General features: G+C 38.0%; 1 protein-coding gene across 3 annotated transcripts in view; it reads left to right on the top strand.

Moving 5' to 3' along the window:
* The window catches only part of SDK1 (sidekick cell adhesion molecule 1), a 1,143,865-nt gene that overhangs the window by 878,529 nt on the left and 243,090 nt on the right, over positions 1 to 22,246 (top strand). For all 3 annotated transcript variants that reach the window (XM_072597683.1, XM_072597681.1, XM_072597682.1), the window contains exons 19-21: positions 12,278 to 12,393; positions 13,441 to 13,633; positions 18,049 to 18,147. In XM_072597683.1, coding sequence (XP_072453784.1) covers positions 12,278 to 12,393; positions 13,441 to 13,633; positions 18,049 to 18,147 — 408 coding nt within the window. The remainder of the gene's footprint in view (positions 1 to 12,277; positions 12,394 to 13,440; positions 13,634 to 18,048; positions 18,148 to 22,246) is intronic.

Here is a 22,246-nt window from a genome sequence, read left to right as displayed (position 1 = left end):
GATCTTTGAAGCTGCCTTTGGCATTTATGGGTTGAGGAATCTAGGAATTGCAGCTGCTGCCCTGATGCCTTCAAGCCTGCTCAGGTCCTATCCATGCTGCATGGCCAAGACCAGGCTGTGCTTCGCTCCATGCCTGTTGCAATAGACCTTTCCTGTAGGCCTTCCAGGCTGCCTTGGTCTGGAAATCTCTTTCACTCAGTTGTTTTGTGGTTTCTGCTGCCCTAGAATTGGTTTAAAGTCATTTTTTACAGGTATTTTTTGGGCTGTGGGTGGAGAGCTTCTAGAGGTGCATCTTTCTACTCTGAAATCTTGGTTCTGCCCCCTCAATTTTACTTTTTTTTTTTTTTAAAAAAGCTTTATTTAGTATTTTATATTCCCCAGTTACATGGAAAAACAATTTTTAACATGCATTTTTAAAACTTTGAGTTCCAAATTCTCTCCTTTCCTCCCTTTCCACCATCACATCCATTGAGAAAGCATGGATTTCAATATAGGTTATACATGTGTAGTCATACAAAACATTTCCATATTAGTCATATTGCAAAAGAAAGCACAGACCACCCACCCTCTCAAAAAATAGCTCAAGAAAAATAACGTAAAAGGAAATATGCTTCAAACTGTGTTCTGACCCCATCAGTTCTTTCTGTGCGATAGCATTTTTCATCAGTAGTCCTTCAGAGTTGTCTTAGATCATTGTATCACTGAGAAAAACTAAGTCATTCATAGCTGATCATCCTATAATATTGCTGTAACTTTGTGCACAGTACATTTCACTTTGCAACAGTTCATGTAAGTCTTTCTGGGATTCTCTGAGAGCATCCTGCCAATAGTATTCCATCATAATTCACCTATCACAATTTGTTCAGCCATTCCCCTCAACTTCCAATTTTTTGCCACCAGAAAAGAGCTGTTATAAATATTTTTGTCCACATAGTACATAACTTTGTACATTCATATTTTCCTTTTTAAAAATCTCTTTTGGGATACAGATCTAGTAGTGATATTTTTAGGTCAAAGGATATGCATCATTATATAGTATTTTAGGCATAGTTCCAAATTGCTCTACAGAGTGGTTGAATCAGTTCACAACTCCACCAACAATGCATTAATGTCTCATTTTCCCATATCTCCTCCACCATCTGTATTTTTCTGTTCTAAATACTAATCTGATAGGTATGAAGTGATACCTTAGAATTATTTTAATTTGCATTTCTCCAATCAGTAGTGAGTTAGATAATTTGTTTCATATGCCTATAGACAGCTTTGGTTACTTCATCTGAAAACCATTCATATCTTGTGACCATTTATCAATTGGGAAATGCTCTTATTTTTACAAATTTACTCAGTTCTCTATATATTTGAGAAATGAGGCCTTAATAACAGAAACTTGCTTCAAAATTTTTTTCATAGTTACTATTACTAACTGTATTTCCCTCTATCCTATCCTCTCTCCATTTATTCTATTCTCTCTCCTGTTACGCTGTTCCTTCTCAAAAGTGTTTTGCTTCTAACTACCCACTCCCTTAATCTACCCTCCTTTCTATCACCCTCTGCTTCTCTTATCACCTTTGCCTCCTACTTTCCTGTAAAGGAAGATAGATTTCTATATCCAATTAAGTGTGTATGTTATTCCCTCTTTGAGCTAGTTCTGGTAAGAGTAAGGTACACTCACTTTCCTTCATTTCTCTGCTCTTCCCCTCTACTGTAAAAGCTTTTTCTTGCCTCATGTATGTGAGAACTTATTCTATTTCTCCCTTTCTCTTTTTTCCATACATTCCTCTCTCACCTCATAATTTACTTTTTTAGATATCATCCCTTCTTATTCAATTCACATCTGTGCCATCTGTCTATGTATACTCCTTCTAACTGCTCAAATAATGAGAAAGATCTCAAGAATTACTAGTATAATCTTCCTATGTGGGAATATAAATGGTTTCAGTTGAGTTCCTTGTAATTTTTAATGATTTCTTGTGATTTTTAAAATAATTTTAATTGCCTTATTAAGTCAATTATGATTTCCCTTTCCAGTTTATCTTTTTATGCTTCTCTTGAGCCTCCAATCCTTTAATGTAGAAGCTGCTAAATCTTGTGTTATCCTGACTATGGCTCCATGATACTTGAATTATTTTTTCTGTTTGCTTGCAATATTTCCTCCTTGACCCGACAATTCTGGAATACAGCTATAACATTTTGGGATCTCATTCAGGAAGTGATCCGTAGATTCTTTCAATTTCATTTTACCCTCTCATTCTAGAATATCAGGACAGGTTTCCTTGATAATTTTTTGAAAGATAATTCTCTCTCCTGGATCTATTTTTCAGGTCAGTTGTTTTTCTAACGAGATATTTCACATTGTCTTCTATTTTTTCATTCTCGTAAAGTCATTAGCTTCCATTTGCTCCATTCTAATTTTTAAGTAATTCTTTTCTTCAGTGAACTTTTTTACCTCTTTCTCCATTTGGTCAGTTCTATTTTTTAAGGCATTCTTCTCTTCATTATCCTTTTTGACCATTTGCCCTAGTCTGTTTTTTAAAGTGTTATTTTCTTCAGCGTTTTTTGTATCTCTGTTACCAAGCTACTGACTCTTTTTTCATTATTTTCTTGCATCACACTCACCCCCCCAAGAGAACATTGGCAATCAACGTTAATTGGTTAACAGTCAATGAGGGGGTGGATATATTAATGAGATGATGGGCAAAAAAGTCTTTACCTTCTTGTGCTGAGAATGTGCCTGATCATGAAACTCAGCTGCCTCCAGCAATCTGGGAGAGAGAATCCTACTCTATCTACAATATTCTGGCTGGTTTTTCTCTTTATAAAGTTGGTTACCCTAAATTCTAGTGGAAGGTTCTAAGGACAGGTGCTTATTTCCTAAAGGCAAGAACTCACCTAGACTAGGTAAGATCTTCTAGTTGGGTGGCATGTACCCCGAGGATTTGGGCAATCTCATCTGTCTTCAATGTTCTTCAGAGACTGAAATCTACTGGGTTGATTTCTGAATGAGGAAATAGGAAGGAAAAACCTTAATCCTAATTTAATAATTAGTCACTAATATAAGAGAGAAATAATAATTTCTCTATATTGTATGTGAAACATACCTGAGGATCATTTTTTAAAATCACAAATTAAATATTAGTCATTTGATATAGCTGTTGAATAACCAACAATTTCCTGTTATTTGCCTGGCCTTTGGAAAATTCCATAACCTCTCTAGGCTTTAGTTTCCTCAACAATAAGATAAGATATTTGAACTACATGGTATTACTATCCCTTTTAAATCTAAATTCTATGATCCTGGTCTTTCATAATATTTTCCCTGAAACTCAGGCCTTCATTTCTATAAATGTAAAATTACTGTAAATTTATATAATGTGAATATTACCAGCTCATTTTTTTTCATTTTATCTTAGCATTTTTCCTCATACAATACAAATTTCTTAGATAGCTTTAATAGGTAAATATACTTTTGAAACTTTTAAAAGGATAGTTTCCAGATAAAAGAAGTTAACAGCTTCATTGTACTTTGTGATGGTCAGACCATATTGGGAGAACTGTATTCAGTGTTAGGCTTCACCCTTTAAGAAAAATATTGACAAATTAGAATGTTCAAAAGAGACCAACTAGAGTAGTGAGGGGAACCAGTAACTTTTGTGGGATGAACAATTGAGAGAACTGAGGATATTCAGCTTGGAGAGGAACAGACAAACAAATGATCATTGTCTTTAGATATGTCAAGGACTGCTTTGTAATGAGAATATGGAATGACTCCTTTCTCCTATGTTGTTTTAGCCACTATAATTCATGGATAGAGATTATAGTGAAGCAGATTTGAGCTCAATTTGTTTGTTTGGAGGCAATCAGGATTACGTTACTTGCTCAGCGTCACACAGCTAGTGTCTGAGGCCAGATTTGAATTCAGTTCCTCCTAACACTCATGCCAGTGCTCTAGTCACTTACCACCTTGATGCCCTGATTTTAGCTTATTTTGAAGACCTTTAATTTTTGTCTTTGTATCCCTAACACCTAGCACAGTGCATGTAGCAAGTGCTTAATAAATGCTTGTTAATTAACTAATGAATTAGAGTTATCTTACTCTACACTTTAAAAATTAATAAATACCAGTCATTACAAGTCTATGCCCAGGTCTGAACTCCAAGCCCATTCCATCATTGTAGGACATGCTAGAGGCTACAATAAAGTGATGTAACCTTTAAGAGCTCAGGATTAACTTCAAGCTATTATAAGACATCTGAATTGAACTATAATGGAAGAGTAGATAGAAATTGGATTGATAATAGGTTGTTGTTGCTGTTCAGGTGTTTTTCAGTCATGTCTGACTTTTGGCAAGGATACTGGAGTGGTTTGCGGTTTCCTTCTCCAACTTGTTTTGCAGTTGAAGAAACTTAAGCAAACTGAGTTAAGTGACTTGCCAAGGATCACCAAGCTAGTAGTATTTGAGGCCAGATTTGAGCTCAGGAAGTTGAGTCATCCTGACTTCAGTCCCTGCACTCCATTCACTCTGACACCTATAATAATGAGGATGATTATGATAATAATAGGTATATGTGTCCAGATTCCATGTAGAAAGAAAAACTGATTACTATACCCATAACTGAAATCTAAAGCTACACTAGCAAAATGTTCCAATAAATAATAATCTCAGGAATGATTGTTAGCAAAGTCTGCAATAGGATTGGATTTAGAGGACTGGGTTTTGAATCACAGCTCTATTACTACTTGAATAACTTTTAGAAAAATCCTATAACCACTCTAGGCCTCAGTTTCCTTTTCAATAAGATCAGGTATTTGAACTAGATGGGATTACTGTCCTTTTCAAATCTAAATGCTATGATCCTGATCTTTCATACTATTTTCTCCCCAAATCAGGTCTTCATCTATATAAATATACCATTGCTGTAAATTTATGTAATGTGAATATTATCAGGTCTATTTTTTAATTTCATGTTAGCATTTTTCCCCACAAGTAACAAATTTCTTAGGTAACCCTGTGGAAAAGAAAGGAAGGAATTCTGTTTCCATAGTATTTAAGCTCCTCCCAGCTTTGAGTGATAGCACAATATAAGTCAGATGGGACTGGTTCTAATCAGAGAGCAGATCCAGGCTTCTGATCAGGTAGAAAGTAAGAAGCTTGTACACATGCTTAATGAGCTATATGAGGGGTAACCTACCAGGGAGGAGAACATGAAGTGGGCAATTCAAGAAGCTGCATCTAGTAAATGGAGAGCAAGGGGGGAAATTTGAATCAGGAACTGTATAAAAAGCATTGCATTTGTCTGAACAACCATACTCTCCATTAGGGAGGTAGATACCCATTCACTAGGAATGTAGAATAATTTGCTAAAATAAAATGAGAACTTTCCTGGCTTCACAATGAACATTGTTCTTTCTTTAGAATGAGCACGTTTCTCATAATTCTAGTAGGTGAGTAAACTTTTGAAACTTTTAAAAGTCATAAAGGAATTTTCCTTATTCTCCCCTAAACTGAAGTAAGTACCAGATTTTCTTTTTTTTTTTTTAATTAAACTTTTAACATTTATTTTCACACAATTTTGGGTTACAAATTTTCTCCCCTTATTTCCCCCTCTCCCCCCCAGACCCAAGTTTTCTAATTGCCCCGTGACCTATCTGCTCTCTCCTCTATCCTCCCTCCCTCCCTTGTCTCCGTCTTCTCTTTTGTCCTGTAGGGCCGGATAGCTTTCTTGACCCCTTAACCTGTATTTCTTGTTACCCAGTGGTAAGATCATTACATTTGGTCCTAACACTTTGAGTTCCAACTTCTTTAGTTCCCTCCCTCTCTACCTCTTCCCCTTGGAAGACAGGCAGTTCAATATAGGCCATATCTGTTTAGTTTTGCAAATGATTTCCATACTAGTTGTGTTGTATAAGACTAACTATATTTCCCTCCATCCTGTCCTGTCCCCCATTACTTCTATTTTCTTATGGTCCTTTCCCTCCCCATGAGTGTCAACCTCGTATTGCATTCTCCTCCCCATGCCCTCCCCTTTATCCTCCCCCCCATCCTGCTTGTGCCCCTGTCCCCCACTCTCCTGTATTATGAGATAGGTTTTCCTATCAGAATGAGTGTGCATTATATTCTTTCCTTTAGTGGAATGTGATGAGAGTAGATCTCATGTTTTTCTCTTGCCTCCCCTCTTTATCCCACCACTAATAAGTCTTTTGCTTGCCTCTTTTATGAGAGATAATTTGCCCCATATAACTTCTCCCTTTCTCCTCCCAATATTTCTCTCTCACTGCTTGATTTCATTTTTTTTTTTTTAGTATATGATCCCATCCTCTTCAATTCACTCTGTGCACTCTGTCTCTATGTATGTGTGCGTGTGTGCATGTGTGTGTGTGTGTACTCCCACCCAGTGCTCAGATACTGAAATGTTTCAAGAGTTATAAATATTGTCTTTCCATGTAAGAATGTATACAGTTCAACTTTAGTAAGTCCCTTATGATTTCTCTTTGCTGTTCGCCTTTTCATGGTTCTCTTCATTCTTGTGTTAGAAAGTCAAATTTTCTTTCCAGCTCTGGTCTTTTCATCAGGAAAATTTGAAAGTCTTCTATTTCATTGAAAGACCATTTTTTCTCCTGAAGTATTATACTCAGTTTTGCTGGGTAGGTGATTCTTGGCTTCAGTCCTAGTTCCTTTGACTTCTGGAATATCCTATTCCATTCCCTTCTATCCCTCAATGTAGAAGGTGCCAGATCTTGTACTATCCTGATTGTATTTCCACAATACTTGAATTGTTTCTTTCTAGCTGCTTGCATTATTTTCTCTTTCACCTGGGAATTCTGGAATTTGGCCACAATGCTCCTAGGAGTTTCTCTTTTTGGATCTCTTTCATGCGGTGTTCTGCGGATTCCTTGAATATTTATTTTGCCTTCTGGTTCTAGAATCTCAGGGCAGTTTTCCTTGATAATTTCATGGAGGATGATGTCTAGGCTCTTCTTTTGATCATGGTTTTCAGGTAGTCCCAGAATTTTTACATTGTCTCTCCTGATTCTATTTTCCAGGTCAGTTGTTTTTCCAATAAGATATTTCACATTATCTTCCATTTTTCGAATCTGCGCGGTATGTTCTGAGATATCTGTCTTTCTTGAAAAGTCCAAAGCTTCCATCTGTACCATTCCAGATTTGAGAGATCTATTTTCTTCAGTAAGCTTTTGAGTCTCCTTTTCCATTTGGTTAATTCTGCTTTTGAAAGCATTCTTCTCCTCATTGGCCCCTTGCACCTCCCTTGCCAACTGAGTTAGGCTAGTTCTCAAGGTGCCAATTTCTTCAAGATTTTTTTGGTTCTCCTTTAGCAGGGAGCTGATCTGTTTTTCATGCTTCTCCCTTATCCCTCTCATTTCCCTTCCCAGTCTTTCCTCCACCTCTCTAACTTGATTTTCAAAATTCCTCTTGAGCTCTTCCATGGCCCGAGCCCATTGGGTGGGCTGGGACACAAAATCCTCGATTTCTGTGTCTTTGCCTGATGGCAAGCATTGTTCCTCCCCATCAGAAAGGAAGGGAGGAAGTTTTTTTTCTCTGATAAAGTACCCTTCAATAGTTTTATTTCTTTTCCCTTTTCTTGGCATTATCTTCACCTAGTGGCCTGACCTATGAATGTTCTCCTCACACCCACCTCTCCTCCTGGTCCTCCCAGCCAGCGTTTGGGGACTGAGATTCAAATGCTGCTTCCCGCCTTAGGATTTTTGGCGGGGGCAGGGCTGCTATTCAGTGTGAGAATTAAGTTCAGGTGCTGAGGTCAGGGGCAGGGCCGCCTCTCTGGCTCAATTCCCTCAGGAGGTTTATGCACAGACCTTCCACAATGGATCCAGGCTCCCGCCCGTTTGGGGAGCCCCCATCCGCAGCCGCCTCTCAGCCCCCACCTCCCGGGGCGCCCGAGCCATGGGGGCACCTCACTCCCCTCTCAACCCACCAAAGAGACTCTCTCACCTACCCTCGTCAGTCACCTGTTGGTGGGTGGCCCGTGCAGCTGCTGAAGATCCCGCCTCCGGATCCCTCTCAGAACTGTGTCTCTCGGAGCCACGGCCGCTGTCGCCACCGCAGGTCCGGGCTGGGCACCGTGTCTGCAGCGCGATGGACCTTTTGCGAGAGGTTTGCAGGTCCCTCTGTGGGTGGGGGGACCCGCATGGCCGCTGGAGATTCCCTCCCGTAGCCCTCTCGGATCTTTTTCTCACGGTGTCGCTGCCGCGGTAGGGCTGCTCTCTTCTTCCTGCCCCGGCGCCCAGTCCCCGGCGCGAAGGACCCCCCGCGAGAGGTTTGCAGGTCTCTCCGGAAGAGAAATCTCCCTCGCTCCAATATTCCGTGGTCTCTGGGTGCAGAATTCGCCCTGGGTTAGTCCCCTCTGCCGTTCTGTGGTTTGTGGGTTCGGAGCTATGTGTATGTGCGTCTTTCTACAGTACCAGATTTCAAACAATGTTTTAAATTGTTTGTAGAACCATGCCAAAAAATAGGGCTTCCAACAGCTTAAAGATTATGTAGCCCAGTCCCTTTATTTTGTAGATATGACAGCTGAACTCCAGAGGGGGGAAGTGAATTACCCAAAGTCACAAAACTAGTAAATGATGGAGCTGGACTGGAACCCAAGTCTCTGCATTTCCAGGCTAGTGCTTCCCATTATGTTTTTCTGTCTATTTTTGGTGTTCATCAAATTTACCAGTAATTAATTTTGAACGTTTTTATTGGAAAGACACAGGACCATGTATTTTTTTAGTTTTGACTTTTTTTTTTTTTTTTTTAGAAAATACCTGTTTAAATGTGGATTAGAAAACCTCTTGAAAATTAAGTATTGACAGTGGGAAGCTTTCTCTTTGGTTTTCTAAACAAAGCAGTTGTGTGACATTCAGATAAAATTAAGGCATCAGTTTGATGGCAAGAAAGTAAGTTCTAAACAGTAGAAATGTAGAGAACTTCAGAACACATTGTAACCCCTAAGGCAGAGCATCAAGAAATAAACATAGCCACCATGCAAAGGATGGTCTGTCCACATGCATTTTGAATTTAGAAAAGATAACGATTCTTATGATAATCTTTTTATTCTGACTCAGTCACACCAAAAGCAAATTCATGTTTTATGTAGGCAATGTTTACATGTAAAGAACAGTATCAGTTTGTTACATCAAAAAACTTTTCCCCAAATGGGAGAGAGAATGTAGGGAGTTGAGGACAAGGGGAAATTCTTGCTGTTCAAAATTCCTTTGGGGGCTTTAATTAATATTGTTGTTAAGTTAAATGAGGCAGTGTTTAGCATCAGGAAAACCTGAATTCAAGTTTTGCCTAAGGTTCATGCTTGCTCTGTGGCAAGGGAAAAGGCCCCTGGCCTTTCATACCCCAGCTAGCAAAGATTCTAAATTACTGGTCCTTACAGACATTGGTAAAAGGAATTTATATACCAGGACTTCCTTACATGGATGAAATCAGATCTGGACTGAAAAAATATATGTAGATATTTAAAAGTTAACAATCATCCAATTAAATTTGCTTCATAACTATTATCTAAATTAATTTCAGTTTATAAAGCAGCATAATTTTTTATTCATCCTTTCTAACCTCTCCTGAATGTGCTTCATTTGTCCATTCATTCTTTTTTCACTTTTCCTCTTACATGGTCATATTCAGTGCATGGTTCATTCTTCCTCTCCTGCTATTTTTCAGTTTGCATTATTTCATAAAAATATTTCTATATTTTCTTATGTTCTTCCTACCTGTCCCATAACCTTTCTGAGCTTCCATTTCTATATCTACAAAATGAAGATAATAACACCTACCTCATGATGCTGAGATGAGACAACATATGTAAAGAACTTTCCGCTTTTCCAATACTTTCTACATAAAAGTCTTATACAATGTGAAGAATTATTTTTATGATTATAGGTCTTGACATTATGGAATCTCGATACATTAATGTACCACAGTTTAATTGCTTGGCACTTCATTTGCTTTCAGTGTTTGCAATTACATATAATGTTACTATGAGAATCTTTGAACACATAGCTTTTGTTGTTTTTGATAATACTTAGGATATATTCCCAACAATAGAGTTACTGGGCTTTAAAGTTTAATTTTTTAGCACAGGCTTATTATTATTATGTTTTTCAAGAATTTGCTCTGTGCTTTTAAAAAGAAAAAGGTTGCCCCTTGTCATAACAATTGATACAGTATATAGCGGGTTTAGACTATGTCAGATTTAAGACTGTGAATACACGTGGTAATGTGGTGAGGGAATTTTCTAGTGCAAATTGATTTTTTAAGCCTTAAAAAACCAGAAAAGAGCATAGCATTTCTTACCTTCTAAGACTACCAAAAGGCCTGAAGTTTGGGACAGGGAGTGAAAGGCCAGCACTTTAAATGCTAATCATCATGGGGAGTCAATGTCCTAGTGTTCCCTTATTCTGAATCAGCTGGAGCCTACAGCTTTGATGTCAACCGTTTTTTATGTAAGCTGCATTAAAGCATAGCTCTCTGCCCACCGGTGTAGAGAATTTGTCAGTTTCATTTCCAGAGAGCCATAGAATACTAGATAGCCCTTTTGGGGGGTTATTTTTCACCTGTAGGGGTAAAATTATATTTATTTGTGAGTAGGTATCATCAATTAAAATGATTTATTTTCGTGCTGTTGGTTCATGCTGTAGCAAAGGACGAAGCTTTCAGAAGTCCAATGTGTGCTTTGCTAGAACTTGGATATTTGATGATGGCTTTGAACTTTTTTTTTTCTTTCTGGTAGCTCAGCAAAAGAAGGTCACTAATTACAAAGTAACCTTTGGGTTGATGCCCACCCAGTAGCAGTGATAAGTGGGGAAGGTTTCTAGGAGTAGAATGCTGAAGGTAGTGTTTCTCCTAAGATGGAAGGACTGTCTTAGTTGTTACACTTTGACATTTTTCGCTTCTATCTAAGAGAGACTACCTATATATAACTGCTGATCCAGAGACAATGAATCTTTGGAGAAACAATCTTACTGGTCCTGGAAATTTTGGAGGAAGATTAATCTTTCCCTTCTTCTGCCTAACAAGATAGGCTTCTGTGAGAACTTTGTAATTTAACTCATTTCTACAAACATGTATGTGTTAAAAACCCATTTGCATACAATCCACTATATCTCAGAGACAAGAATAAAAAGATGGAAGGAAAGATTTCCTTAAGTGAATTATGATTATTTTTAATGCCAGAAGGTTGTGGTAACTCTTAAATAGAGATCCTTAGCCAAGTCTTTATCCCATGACCAGGAGAGAGTCTCCTGAGAAGAAGGTGCACGTAGGGCAGGAGACCTTCCTTTCTTTCTAGTTCTGAACCTGTGGGAGCTGCTATTGTCCTTTTTGCCCTGGAAGCTAGTTCTTAGAAAGTTAAGTGTCTTTCTTCTATCTCCTTAAAAGCTGTGCAGGCTAAAGACTGGTGGCCAGAAAAGAATCTAAAAATGGCTGACTGAAATTAGTGAAGCACAATATCTTTTAAACTCCAAATAGGATTTAAAAATAATCATACAAATATAGATAGTAATAGATCTATATGGATATGACCTTACCAGCATGGTAAAGGGAAGGAGTGGTGGATTTGTAGTCCAAAGATCTGGGTTCAAATCTCAAATATTTCTTTCTACCTCTGTGACCTTGTGCAAGTCCCTTAATTTGTCTGGTCCTTAGCTGATTTCTTTGTAAAATGACAGCATTGAATGTGATATACTTGAATGCCCCTTCCATCCCCAGATCTGTGACTTTATGATCTAGCCAACCTGTCTAGTCCTCAATTTCCTCATCTTTAAAATAATAACTAAACTAAATAACTAAAATAACTAAATTAATTCTAAGATCCTTTCTAACGCTGTTTGTGATCTTATGTTTAGTTTTATCAGCACATAGAATGATTTAGTTTGTAAATTGTCGTTCAACCAAAGGAATCTCTTAAGTGAGCCTTAAAGTTTTGGATAATGGAGAGGGAAAAAAAAATTACTGACTTGCCATTCCTATCAAGCTTCTAGGAAAGGTTCACTTATCAAATGATAACAAGACTCAGCCCACTTTCGCTCCCATATATTAAAGGAAACTCGAATAGAAAATGAGATATAACCCAATTACCTTTCTCTTGAATGCCACTGTCAGCTTCCAGAAACATAAATTGTGGTTTCCTTTTCTCACTGCTGTGACTTCCTGTGAATCATGAATGGCAGTCCAGAGTTTCTATTTCATCTCTCTTCCTTATTTTCCTTTTCACCATTTGTTTCGCTGTCTGCAATGGCTGCCTTGGAACAGTCCCCACAGCTCCCCCTCAGAATGTGCAAACAGAAGCCCTGAACTCCACCACTATCCAGTTCCTGTGGAACCCTCCTCCTCAGCAGTTCATCAATGGCATCAACCAGGGATACAAGGTAATCCATGCCTTTGATTGGAAGTGGTCTGTTTGATTGTCTTGAAATGAAATGATTATAATGCATGAATAAAAGATAGTCATTAGATACTTACTACAGCCAGATACTGTGCAAAGCACTGGGAATATAAATAAGCTCCCCAAGGAGCTTACATTCTTATGCAAAGTTAGCAGCTGGCTCAGATAGAGCTTCACAAGGCATGTACAGAATTCCTTTTCTGTGTTCAGGAATTTTATGTTATAACTCTGACAGGTGACCCAGCTCCAGACAATTAGAAAGAGCATTGGCCCCAGAGATAAGAAGACCTGAGATTAAATCCTGCCTCTGACGCTAGCTGTATAACTTTGAGCAAGACATTCAGCCTTCTTGTGCCTCAGTTTCCTCATATGTAAAATGAGGGGGTTGAACTAGATGGCTTCGGGGGTCCCTTCTAGTTCTAAAACTGCTCTATGATCTTATTTATTCTATTTATTAAAGTGAAAAAAGAGATTATATCAGAAAAAAATTGTTAATTTCCAATGAATGAATAACCAGGACTGGTCATCCATGTGGTACTCCGAGCTGATGAGTGGATCCTCTCAGATCAAATGATTGATCAGAAGTCAGCCTGGTGAACTCATAATTAGGGAGCTGGATGTAAAAGCTATTTCTGCTAAATGCTGATAACATAATGAATTCATACCTCTCTCTTCCCTAGGGATATTTCTGTCTAAAGCAGCAAGACCAGTTGTCTAGAATCAGAACACCCCTTGTACCGTATTGCAGAAACACTGACAATTTCTCACCTTCCAGTTCCAGCTTCATCTTTCTCACTGCTCATCCAGTTATTACAGCATTCTATCGTTACTACGTTATTTGCTTTTTGTCTTTTGTTGGGTCACTGTTTGCGAAATTAAATTACCAGTTCTCTGATAAGATTGGAAGTCACCTTAATCTTGACATTTGTGTGAATCTAGGTGACTCATCATGTTCCACAAATATTCATTAAGTCAATTGAAAGTAATGAAATAGAGTTTTTTTAAACTTTGTTAACTTATTCTCTCTTAGCTCCTAGCATGGCCAGTGGATGTTCCAGAAGCTCTGATCACTGTTACCATTGCTCCTGATTTCCATGGTGTCCACCATGGGTATATAACTAACTTGAAGAAATTTACTGCTTACTACACATCAGTTCTATGTTTTACCACACCAGGGGACGGCCCTCGGAGCCCACCCCAACTCATCCGGACTCATGAAGACAGTGAGTATATAGCAATCAGTTAATCATTAATCAAAGATATAGAAATAGATAGATATAAATATAGATAAGCATATATATTGCCTACTATGTGCAAAGTGAAGCAATATATGTAGAATTCAAAAAATTAAAAGATTTTTAGAGGTTTAATTCTATACTTAGAGAGACAAGACGTACACAAAAAAGGTACTCAGTATTACTGTTATCATTGTACATATGAATTAGTTTTTTATGCCTTAACTATGTGTACTTCATGTTGGAAAACAATGGCATATAATTAGTCATAGTGTTAAAACTGGAAGGAACCCTTATGATTTCTCTGAGGTGACCAGTTAGTGCTCAAGATCAGATAAGAACTCCAGCTTCCTAATTCATAGTACAGTGCCCATAGTGGGTTAGCTCCCCAAAAGGTAAGGTTGCTTATGGCAAAGTGATGAAAAAAGAAGGATATGTTCCCTTCCAGCCTGACTTTGACAGTTCCTCCTATAATCCATTCTGGCTTTTAAATCCATATATGTAGAATCAGACCTCACATTTAAAGGAAAAAGATTCCCGTGCCTAATAAGTTGCATTACAGATATCTTACACATGTAATGGGGGAAAACAGGTAAGCCCTCCTGATCTGCTTGACTTTGTATATATGTGTGTTTGTTTGTGTGTGTGTGTGTGTGTGTGTGTGTGTGTGTGTGTGTGAGAGAGAGAGAGAGAGAGAGAGAGAGAGAGAGAGAGAGAGAGAGAGAGAGAGAGAGAATGTGAATGGAAGCTGTCTTTTAAAACAAACTTGGATATACCCTAGACCCACTGTTACTGCAGTCAGGGAGAGGCCCAAGGTACCACCCAATGTTCCCTGAATTACTCCAAAGTGACAAATCTCTAGTGCTAATTCATAAAATACGTCATCCCTTAGAAGTGACCCAGAGTGTAGCAGATCAGCAGTCTCATCTGTTTGCCCAGATTTCATCAATATACTTTCTTAGTAATGGCTGTTTTTTTTAAATTTAGTGTTAATATTATATCATGCTGTGTTGATCAACAGAAATGTATTGGACTACCCAAGCAGTTATTTACAAGGATTTTATGAACTTAATCTTCAAAACTACAAACCCAGTTGGTTTTCACAAAACATAACCATAAGAGATGTCAGGGAAAAAATAACAACAAATAGCACTCTGTTCACTTATCTTTAAAGTGAAAAAGAACAAAATGCAATTATTTATCTATAGCAGTCACCTCAGAAAGGTGGTGGAGAGAAAGAAGCATCTTGCCTCTTTCCTACTGATGAGTGAATACACTGCCCTTTGTCTCGCACAACCACAGGGTAACCTGTTTCTAGGCTTGTTTGACCAGCTTTCTTCATTGTCTTTTTTCTCGATTTCAATGTGTCTCACTATTTTGTTTACTTTAAAAAGGAGCCCGTCTCTTGGGTGCTTCTCCTTATGTCAACAAACCTCACAGAAAATCATCCATAGAGCTTCTGTGGGTATTGTACTTTAGTGTTCCCCGGACACATTAGTGTGCCAAAAAGTGGCGAAGGGATAGCCTCTTCAGATTAAAGAAGAAATCATTCTGACTAAAAGCCACTTACAAAAAATTAGATGTGGGTTTTTTTTTTTTTCCCTCCCTACCCTGTCTTATTTTTTTAAACACTTTTGGGAAAACATCCATAAAGCTTTGCTGCTAGGAAATAGAAAATCAAATCTGATTTGACCTCCAGTGAATGAATAAAAAGCATCCTTCCCCAGGAATTTCAGAAACCAAAAGAATGATTTCAGTGTTTTAAATTTTCTCAGTCAAGCAGACTTGGATATGCAGTCTCACATTTACTCTAGATACAGCATGTTAAATGTGATAAACAAATGAATGAAATACACTGTTGAGGTCTATATTGAAACTACTTTCTTTAAGAAAAAGAAAAAACAAAACATAACAGCCTCTGCAGTTAGCTAACCTAGTGGCAGGATTTCTTTTTCAAGGCTCAAGAAGAGTGAGAACTTGGGGCAAAAGAAGAAGCATAGAGGAAACACAACATAAATTTTCAGTCCAGACGTTGCCAACTGATTTCAACAGAGCTGAAGGATAGCATATTTGGGCAGCAATCCAGGTAGCAGGAGCACAGAGAATATAAAGTGAGCAAAAAACTCTCTTCCCTAGCTCATCGATTGAAGGAAGAATGAGTTGGATCCAACACCAGTCAAAATGCGTCTCTGTAAGATCAAAATCGAGGGAGGATGATATAGTCTTGTCAGCCATTCTATTTCGCCATCTTCTACCCTAAGAAGCTAAAGCTTGTCAGATTGTTTGAACTCACCCATAAAAACCTTTTGAAAGGTTCGCTCTGACATATGTATTTTCAGAATCAATTGCCAATTTTTGTTTTAATTATATGCTGTGGTTATTTTAATACCAACTGGGAAACTGGTCTTGCATTCATCTTAAAAGCCACTACCTTTTTCCCACTTTATCTCCTGCCTTTTCCCCCTTTCCTCTTTTACCACCTTTTCTGTCTCCTCATCTCCTGTTTTTCTTTCTAAACTCTTCCCCTCCTTTTATCTTGGAGAGAAACTTCTTTGAAAAGAAAGATGACAATGTCATAGTATCCATGGGGCTGTCAGAAAAAAACAGGAAGAAAAGCAGGTCTAGACTGGTCCTGCCCTTTCTAGAGAACCTGGCCATTTCTATCCCTCTGTTTCTTTTAGAAATGAAAGTAGAAAAAAGAATTTATTTTGTTTTGGTTTTGTTATTTAAAAAAAAAATAACCAACAAGAGCTTTGGAGTTGTTTCTCTCACTGCCTCCCAGGGTAAAATAGCAAAGCTAGGAAGTTAACTTTTTGAGAAAATAGATGTTGGCATATATATGCTGCTTCATTTAGGTTGCAAGGATTTGTGGGGCAGTGGCCATAGCTGTTTTTATTCTAAATACAATACAAAGCCCATCTTTTGTGTTTGTTTCTTTGATGTTGAAAATTATTCCCTTTGAATGAATTTCAGGGTCTCAGTGACTGAAAATTCCTTCAATATGGGGCTACATTTTTTTTCAAATTCTTCCAGAGTGGTTTATATACTGCTTTCTCCATTCTAGCCCTCTGGGTCATGGTTAGAGTGGAGGCAACAGAGAGGAAGCTAGGGAAAAAAGGAATAGGTACATAGACATGAAAGGGAAGGGACAACCTTTGCTCACCCCTCCTCTGAGTAGGCCCAGTTATGCCATATCACCAACTCATTACATGTAGTGCTAACCATACAGTTCCTTGGCTTGGTACCTTCTCAATGCCTCACAGCCATTTGGGACTTCCTCCGTGCCTCCATTAGGATCATCCCTCTGGCTGTCCTCTTGTGTGCCACCTCCAAAAGCTCAGTTCTTGTCTTGGTCCACCCTCCTCTTCCCTTCACTGAAAACATTCTCATCTTGTACCCTATACCTTCCAGAGCCTTGTTACATGTGTACCTTTCAAGGTGATAGCTAGCACAATGTCCCCCTCACCCTATTACCTCCCTATTTTACCTACAAAGTAACATAAAAGCATTTTTATAGAATATAAATTTTTTTGAGAGCCAGAATAAGTTTTGGTTTCCTTTTTTTAATCTTAGTACTTGCAGAAACTTGCATAATAAATGACACAAAGTAGTCTAGGACTCAAGTCAGAAGACTGGGTTCAAAATCTCTGCTTTGTTTCTTATGCTGTATAACGGAGCAAGTCCCATCATACGCTTCAGTTCCCTCCTCTATAAAGTGAGAGGAGTGGACTGGATCATCTCCAAGTTTCCTACTAGCTCTGATATTCTATGAGTCTGTGAGAATGAGGAAGCTGCCCTTTCTGTATGAGAAAAATCCAGTAAAGACTATTGATTGCTGTTGACTGACTTTCTGAAGCTAATGCTTGAACCTTTGTTATCCAGCCCAAAGGTGGAATATGATGCCAATCCAGGGAGGGAGCTTATCTCCTGACCTAAGGCATCACTCCCTATAACAATCATGGAAACCAAGGAAATCATTGTGCAAATGCACAACTTCTTCAGCTTCTGAAGATATAGGAGCTGGAGGTAACTCAGAACTTATAAAAGCAGGGAAGATGGCAGTGAGACTGTTGGGGGAAAACAGCAGAAGCGATTGTTCTAATTAGATTAGATCAAGGGGAGAGATGAAGTACAAGGTGAGTGTAAATTTCCTGCTGCCAGTCTCTTTAGTTCTCTGCACAGTTGGGATGAAGACTGGATGAAATAATTTATGTGATAATAGCCAGAGTACCTCTTAACACCTTATATTCCCTTCCCCTCCTGCTGTTTTTACTGACATTTCCTGCAGGTTTTTGTTGGCCCTGAATCACCATTTTCATTCCCTGGCCCTAACCCTGCCCCATGAATCTGATCAAAAGGAAATGGGGCTCCCCTGTTAACAGATTTCCTCTTCTGATTGCTAGAGCCTGGAGCTGTGGGACACCTGAGTTTCACTGAGATTCTGGACACGTCTCTCAAGGTCAGCTGGCAGGAACCTGTGGAGAAAAATGGCATTATTATAGGCAAGTATCATGTTTCTCTCTTTTAAAATTGTGCTGCCATAGTCAAAATGGTTGGACGGTGGAGCATTCAGGCAGAGCTACCTATGGAGGTGCAGACTTCAGTGTCCTCTTTAGGGTAATTGAAATGTCAACCAGACTACTTTGCAGGAGGTAAAGGACCAATTACTGCAAGTCCAAGATTGCATCTACTGAAAGTGACACAGCTTTTAGAAATTATCTCCATCCTGCAGCATCAAACTGATTGGTCCCTTGTTTAGTCTACTCTTAATTTCCTATGTACCTTACCAATGCTCTTTGACCTCTGGGATGTCAAGAATCAGGATTTCAAGATAGTGAACCTGTGCCTGAGAACTTGGGCAACACATAGAAAAAAAGGAAATGTTAGATTGCTTAGACTTTGGGAACAGTCTGGTTATGAGTACTATAACAAGGAGAAAAGAATATAAGTTCCCTTTAACAATAATTAAAAAAAAAACATTTTGCACTCTAAGACAGAGGGATTCTTAACTTTTTTGTGTCATTGAGACCTTTGACAATCTGGTGAAAATTATGGACACTTTCTTAGAAGAATGTTTTCAAATCATTGAAGGACATGTTAAATTTCAGTTAGAGGTTACTGAAAATAAAGCTGTGATTTTTTTTTTTCCCTATCCAAATAAACAGACGCCCTGAAATCTATCCATAGACTCTGCGGACATAGAATAAGAACCCTGCTCAGATCTCTCGTATGCAAAACATAATTTGTTTTTTGCCCCTGTTTTTAAATTATTTTTGTTGGGAAAGCTTTAAGTAAATTTTTAGATTACAACTTTAAAAACTAGGAATGATCAGAACCAGGAAAGAAAATATATGTAGTGCCTATAAAAGAGCAGATGGAAAGAACAGTAGGAGCAACAGCAAATTTAAACTTATAATTTGTAATTATAGTAACCAGGCTTGGTCCCAGAGAAGAAATGAGGAAACATTTCTTTCCCTTCTTTTGAGAGATAGGAAATTATGACTGTTGAACATTGTATATATGTATATACATACATACATACATATATGTATGTGTGTGTATATATATACATGTTGCCTATATGTTTGCATATATGTGTATTCAGAAATAAAAGTGATATAAAAATAAAAGATATCTATAATTTTCAAAGAAAATAATAGTAAAAATACAAGACAATACTGAGCAATCACAAGACCTTGTACTTGTTCACTATAATTTTGGTGGGAAAGGGGGAGTATAGAAGCCAACAATTCTAAAAAATCAATAAGCCGTTTATTTACGATATCTCCTTTTATATCTGTTATAAACCTATTTGGAACTTATTGTGTTATATGGTGTGAGATCTTAATCTAAACCTAATTTCTGCCAGACTGCTTTCCAGTTTTCCTAACGTTATTGAATGGTGAGTCTACCTGTAGTTTTTGAGTTTATCAACATTATATAACTGTGTTTGCTTCTGTATGTTGCGTACCTAAATTGTTCCATTGAGAGACTTTCTATCTTTTAACCATTACAAAATAGTTTTGATAATCACTGCTTTGTAATATAGTTTGAGGCTTGGTGCTTACTGCTAGATACCTTTGCTTCCTTTTTTTTTCAGTATTTCCCATAAGAATCTTTGACCCTTTATTCTTCCAGATTAACTTCTTCTCCTAGCTTTCTGAAGTAATCCTTTGGTGGTTTAACTGGTATGGCACTAAATAGGTAAATTAATTTAGGTAGATTTATAATTTTTATTAGTTTAGCATTTTACCTCACACCAGAGAAGATACTAAAATATTGGCATCTAAGTAGGAAGAAGGACAAGGAAAGAGCAGAAAAAAAGTGGGAAAAATAAGCCTACTTTGTCCCAGGAATGTGCTAAACACTTTTTATAGATATTATCTCATTTACAAGGATACATTGCCATCACTATTGCTGAAGAGACAAGGATACAATTGGATCTCCAGAAGGCAAAGGATAACCAGAGCTTTAAACTTGGATGAAACTTTTTTTAGAACTTGGCGGAATAGGAAATGGATCCATGATCTGTGTGAGAGATGCCCTTTTACCTTCATACTGAGGCCACACCCATCTCTCTGTCAGTCCTTGAAGTGCCCTATGTTTTAGAGGAAGGGGAAAAATCTTCCTCAGACATATCTGATCATTTTCACATCCCTAGGGTATAGAAAGCCAGTTTCCACTCTGCCACTTAGTAGCTGTGTGGTCTTAGAAAAATCACATAATCTCTCTAGATGTTGATTTCCTCTTTTTTGTGTGTCATGGACCCCTCTGGCAATCTGTTAGTCTAATCTGCAGCATAGGGATGAGAATCCACATGCCATCTACTTCGTAGGGTTGTTGGAAGAAAAGAGCTACACGTGAACATGCTTTGGACACTTTAAATCTTTGTAGAAATTTAAGGTGGAAGTTCATAATTGGTTGATGTTGAAGAGCCCTACCCTAAAACAATCACTTAATTATCAAAACTCCTCTGTAGTCACATATAATACACACATAAACATGGTGTACACTCTTTGAATCTTAGGCACAATAGGACCTATTCTTGTCCTTTCTCAATAGCTTAAGATGTAACGTTGCCTCTTCCCCATACTCAGAGCCATAATTAGGTTAAGGTGATTAAGCTTTTCCCCAGGCACTAGAATGTTACAAGACTTTGATAATTTTTCAATAGCAAGGAAACAACGAACTTACTACATAGTTAGTATAAATAATTGATTAAATTAGGAAGTTATTAGATGATGCTTCATAACCACCCCTTCTAAACTTCCATTGTCCCTAGCCTCCTGGAGGCCTGGTATCTCTCTCCCACTTTCAATAAAGTTGTCAAAGTTGGTTTAAGGGTGAGTTTACTGTTAATTATAATATATTATTATAATAAATTATAGTAATAAACACCCCATATGCAAAACTTGCTAGTTACAATCTGTACATATGTGAAATTAGTGTACAAATTATCTAAATAACTAAACTCCATTCTCCACTTTGAGCCTTTGGAATTCTAGGTATGTACCACCTTTATTGAGAGGGTCAAATAGCTCCATCTGGTCCCTCTCCTTTCCTTCTCTACTACCCAACTCATGTATAACTAGAAACAAGGAAAGCAAAGCAACCGTGTACTCATTGGTTGTCTGTCATACAACAGATGCAGTAAGGTACTGAACACGGGTTTCAGTTTTGAAGTTACAGGCAGTTTCCAACTTGGAAACAGATTGTGTTCCAAAAGTTAATGTTTAAATCAGATGTTTGGAACTTGAAGTGTGTTTCCCCACAGAAACAGAATTATGTACAGGATAGTATTCCTCAAAAGATTATTTAACCCACAGTGTACCTGAAGTCCAGTACTAACAACACTAGAGACCCTATTTCCATGTAGAGATGCATTAAATGGAAATCCAAGGAGATATATCCACCCCAACTCCCATATGCCTGAATCTGTGGTAGTGAGATGAGTTTCGCCCTCTTTACTCAATATCTCGCTATCATGCAAACAGTGGAATATGGAAACTGCTCCCCACCCCCATTGTGAGTCACTGATGGTGGCTCCAATGGATTGGGTTAGGAGCACCATAAGGGAAATCAAGAGGGAGAGTGAGAGGCAGAGTTTTGGACACCAAATGGTTAAGTCTCCTGCAAGTGTAAAGCCCTATGTCTTTGTTTTAACATTTTTGAGCCTTAGTTTTCATGTCTGTAAAATTGGGATAATAATAAATTCCTTAACAATTTAAGCTGTTCACATATGGGATGGACTAATTCTCAAGATGACTAATAGAATTCTTCCTCTTTAGAGGTTTTCAAAAATATATATGCTCTTCAGTGAAATGAGAGGATTATTTTATTTTCCCTTCTTGACTTATATCCCTAATGCCTAACATAGTGCTTTGTACATGATGGCCATTTCATAAATGTTGGTTAAATTGAAAACTGGATGGCCACTTGTGGGGATATTATTGGGAAAATTTATGTTCAGGTATGAGTTGGGATGGGTAGCATTTAAGGTCCCTACCAAATTTAATATTCTATATGACACTTGTACTGCTAGGTAGCATTTGGGAATGGGAGAGACATGGTTGTTCAAAGGTTCTTAACTTAGAATCTAGG

Source organism: Notamacropus eugenii, chromosome 3 (genome assembly GCF_028372415.1).
Source record: "Notamacropus eugenii isolate mMacEug1 chromosome 3, mMacEug1.pri_v2, whole genome shotgun sequence".
NCBI lineage: Eukaryota > Metazoa > Chordata > Mammalia > Diprotodontia > Macropodidae > Notamacropus > Notamacropus eugenii.
Note: the sequence above shows the minus strand (reverse complement) of the source record. Positions and strands in the feature narration are given on the sequence as shown.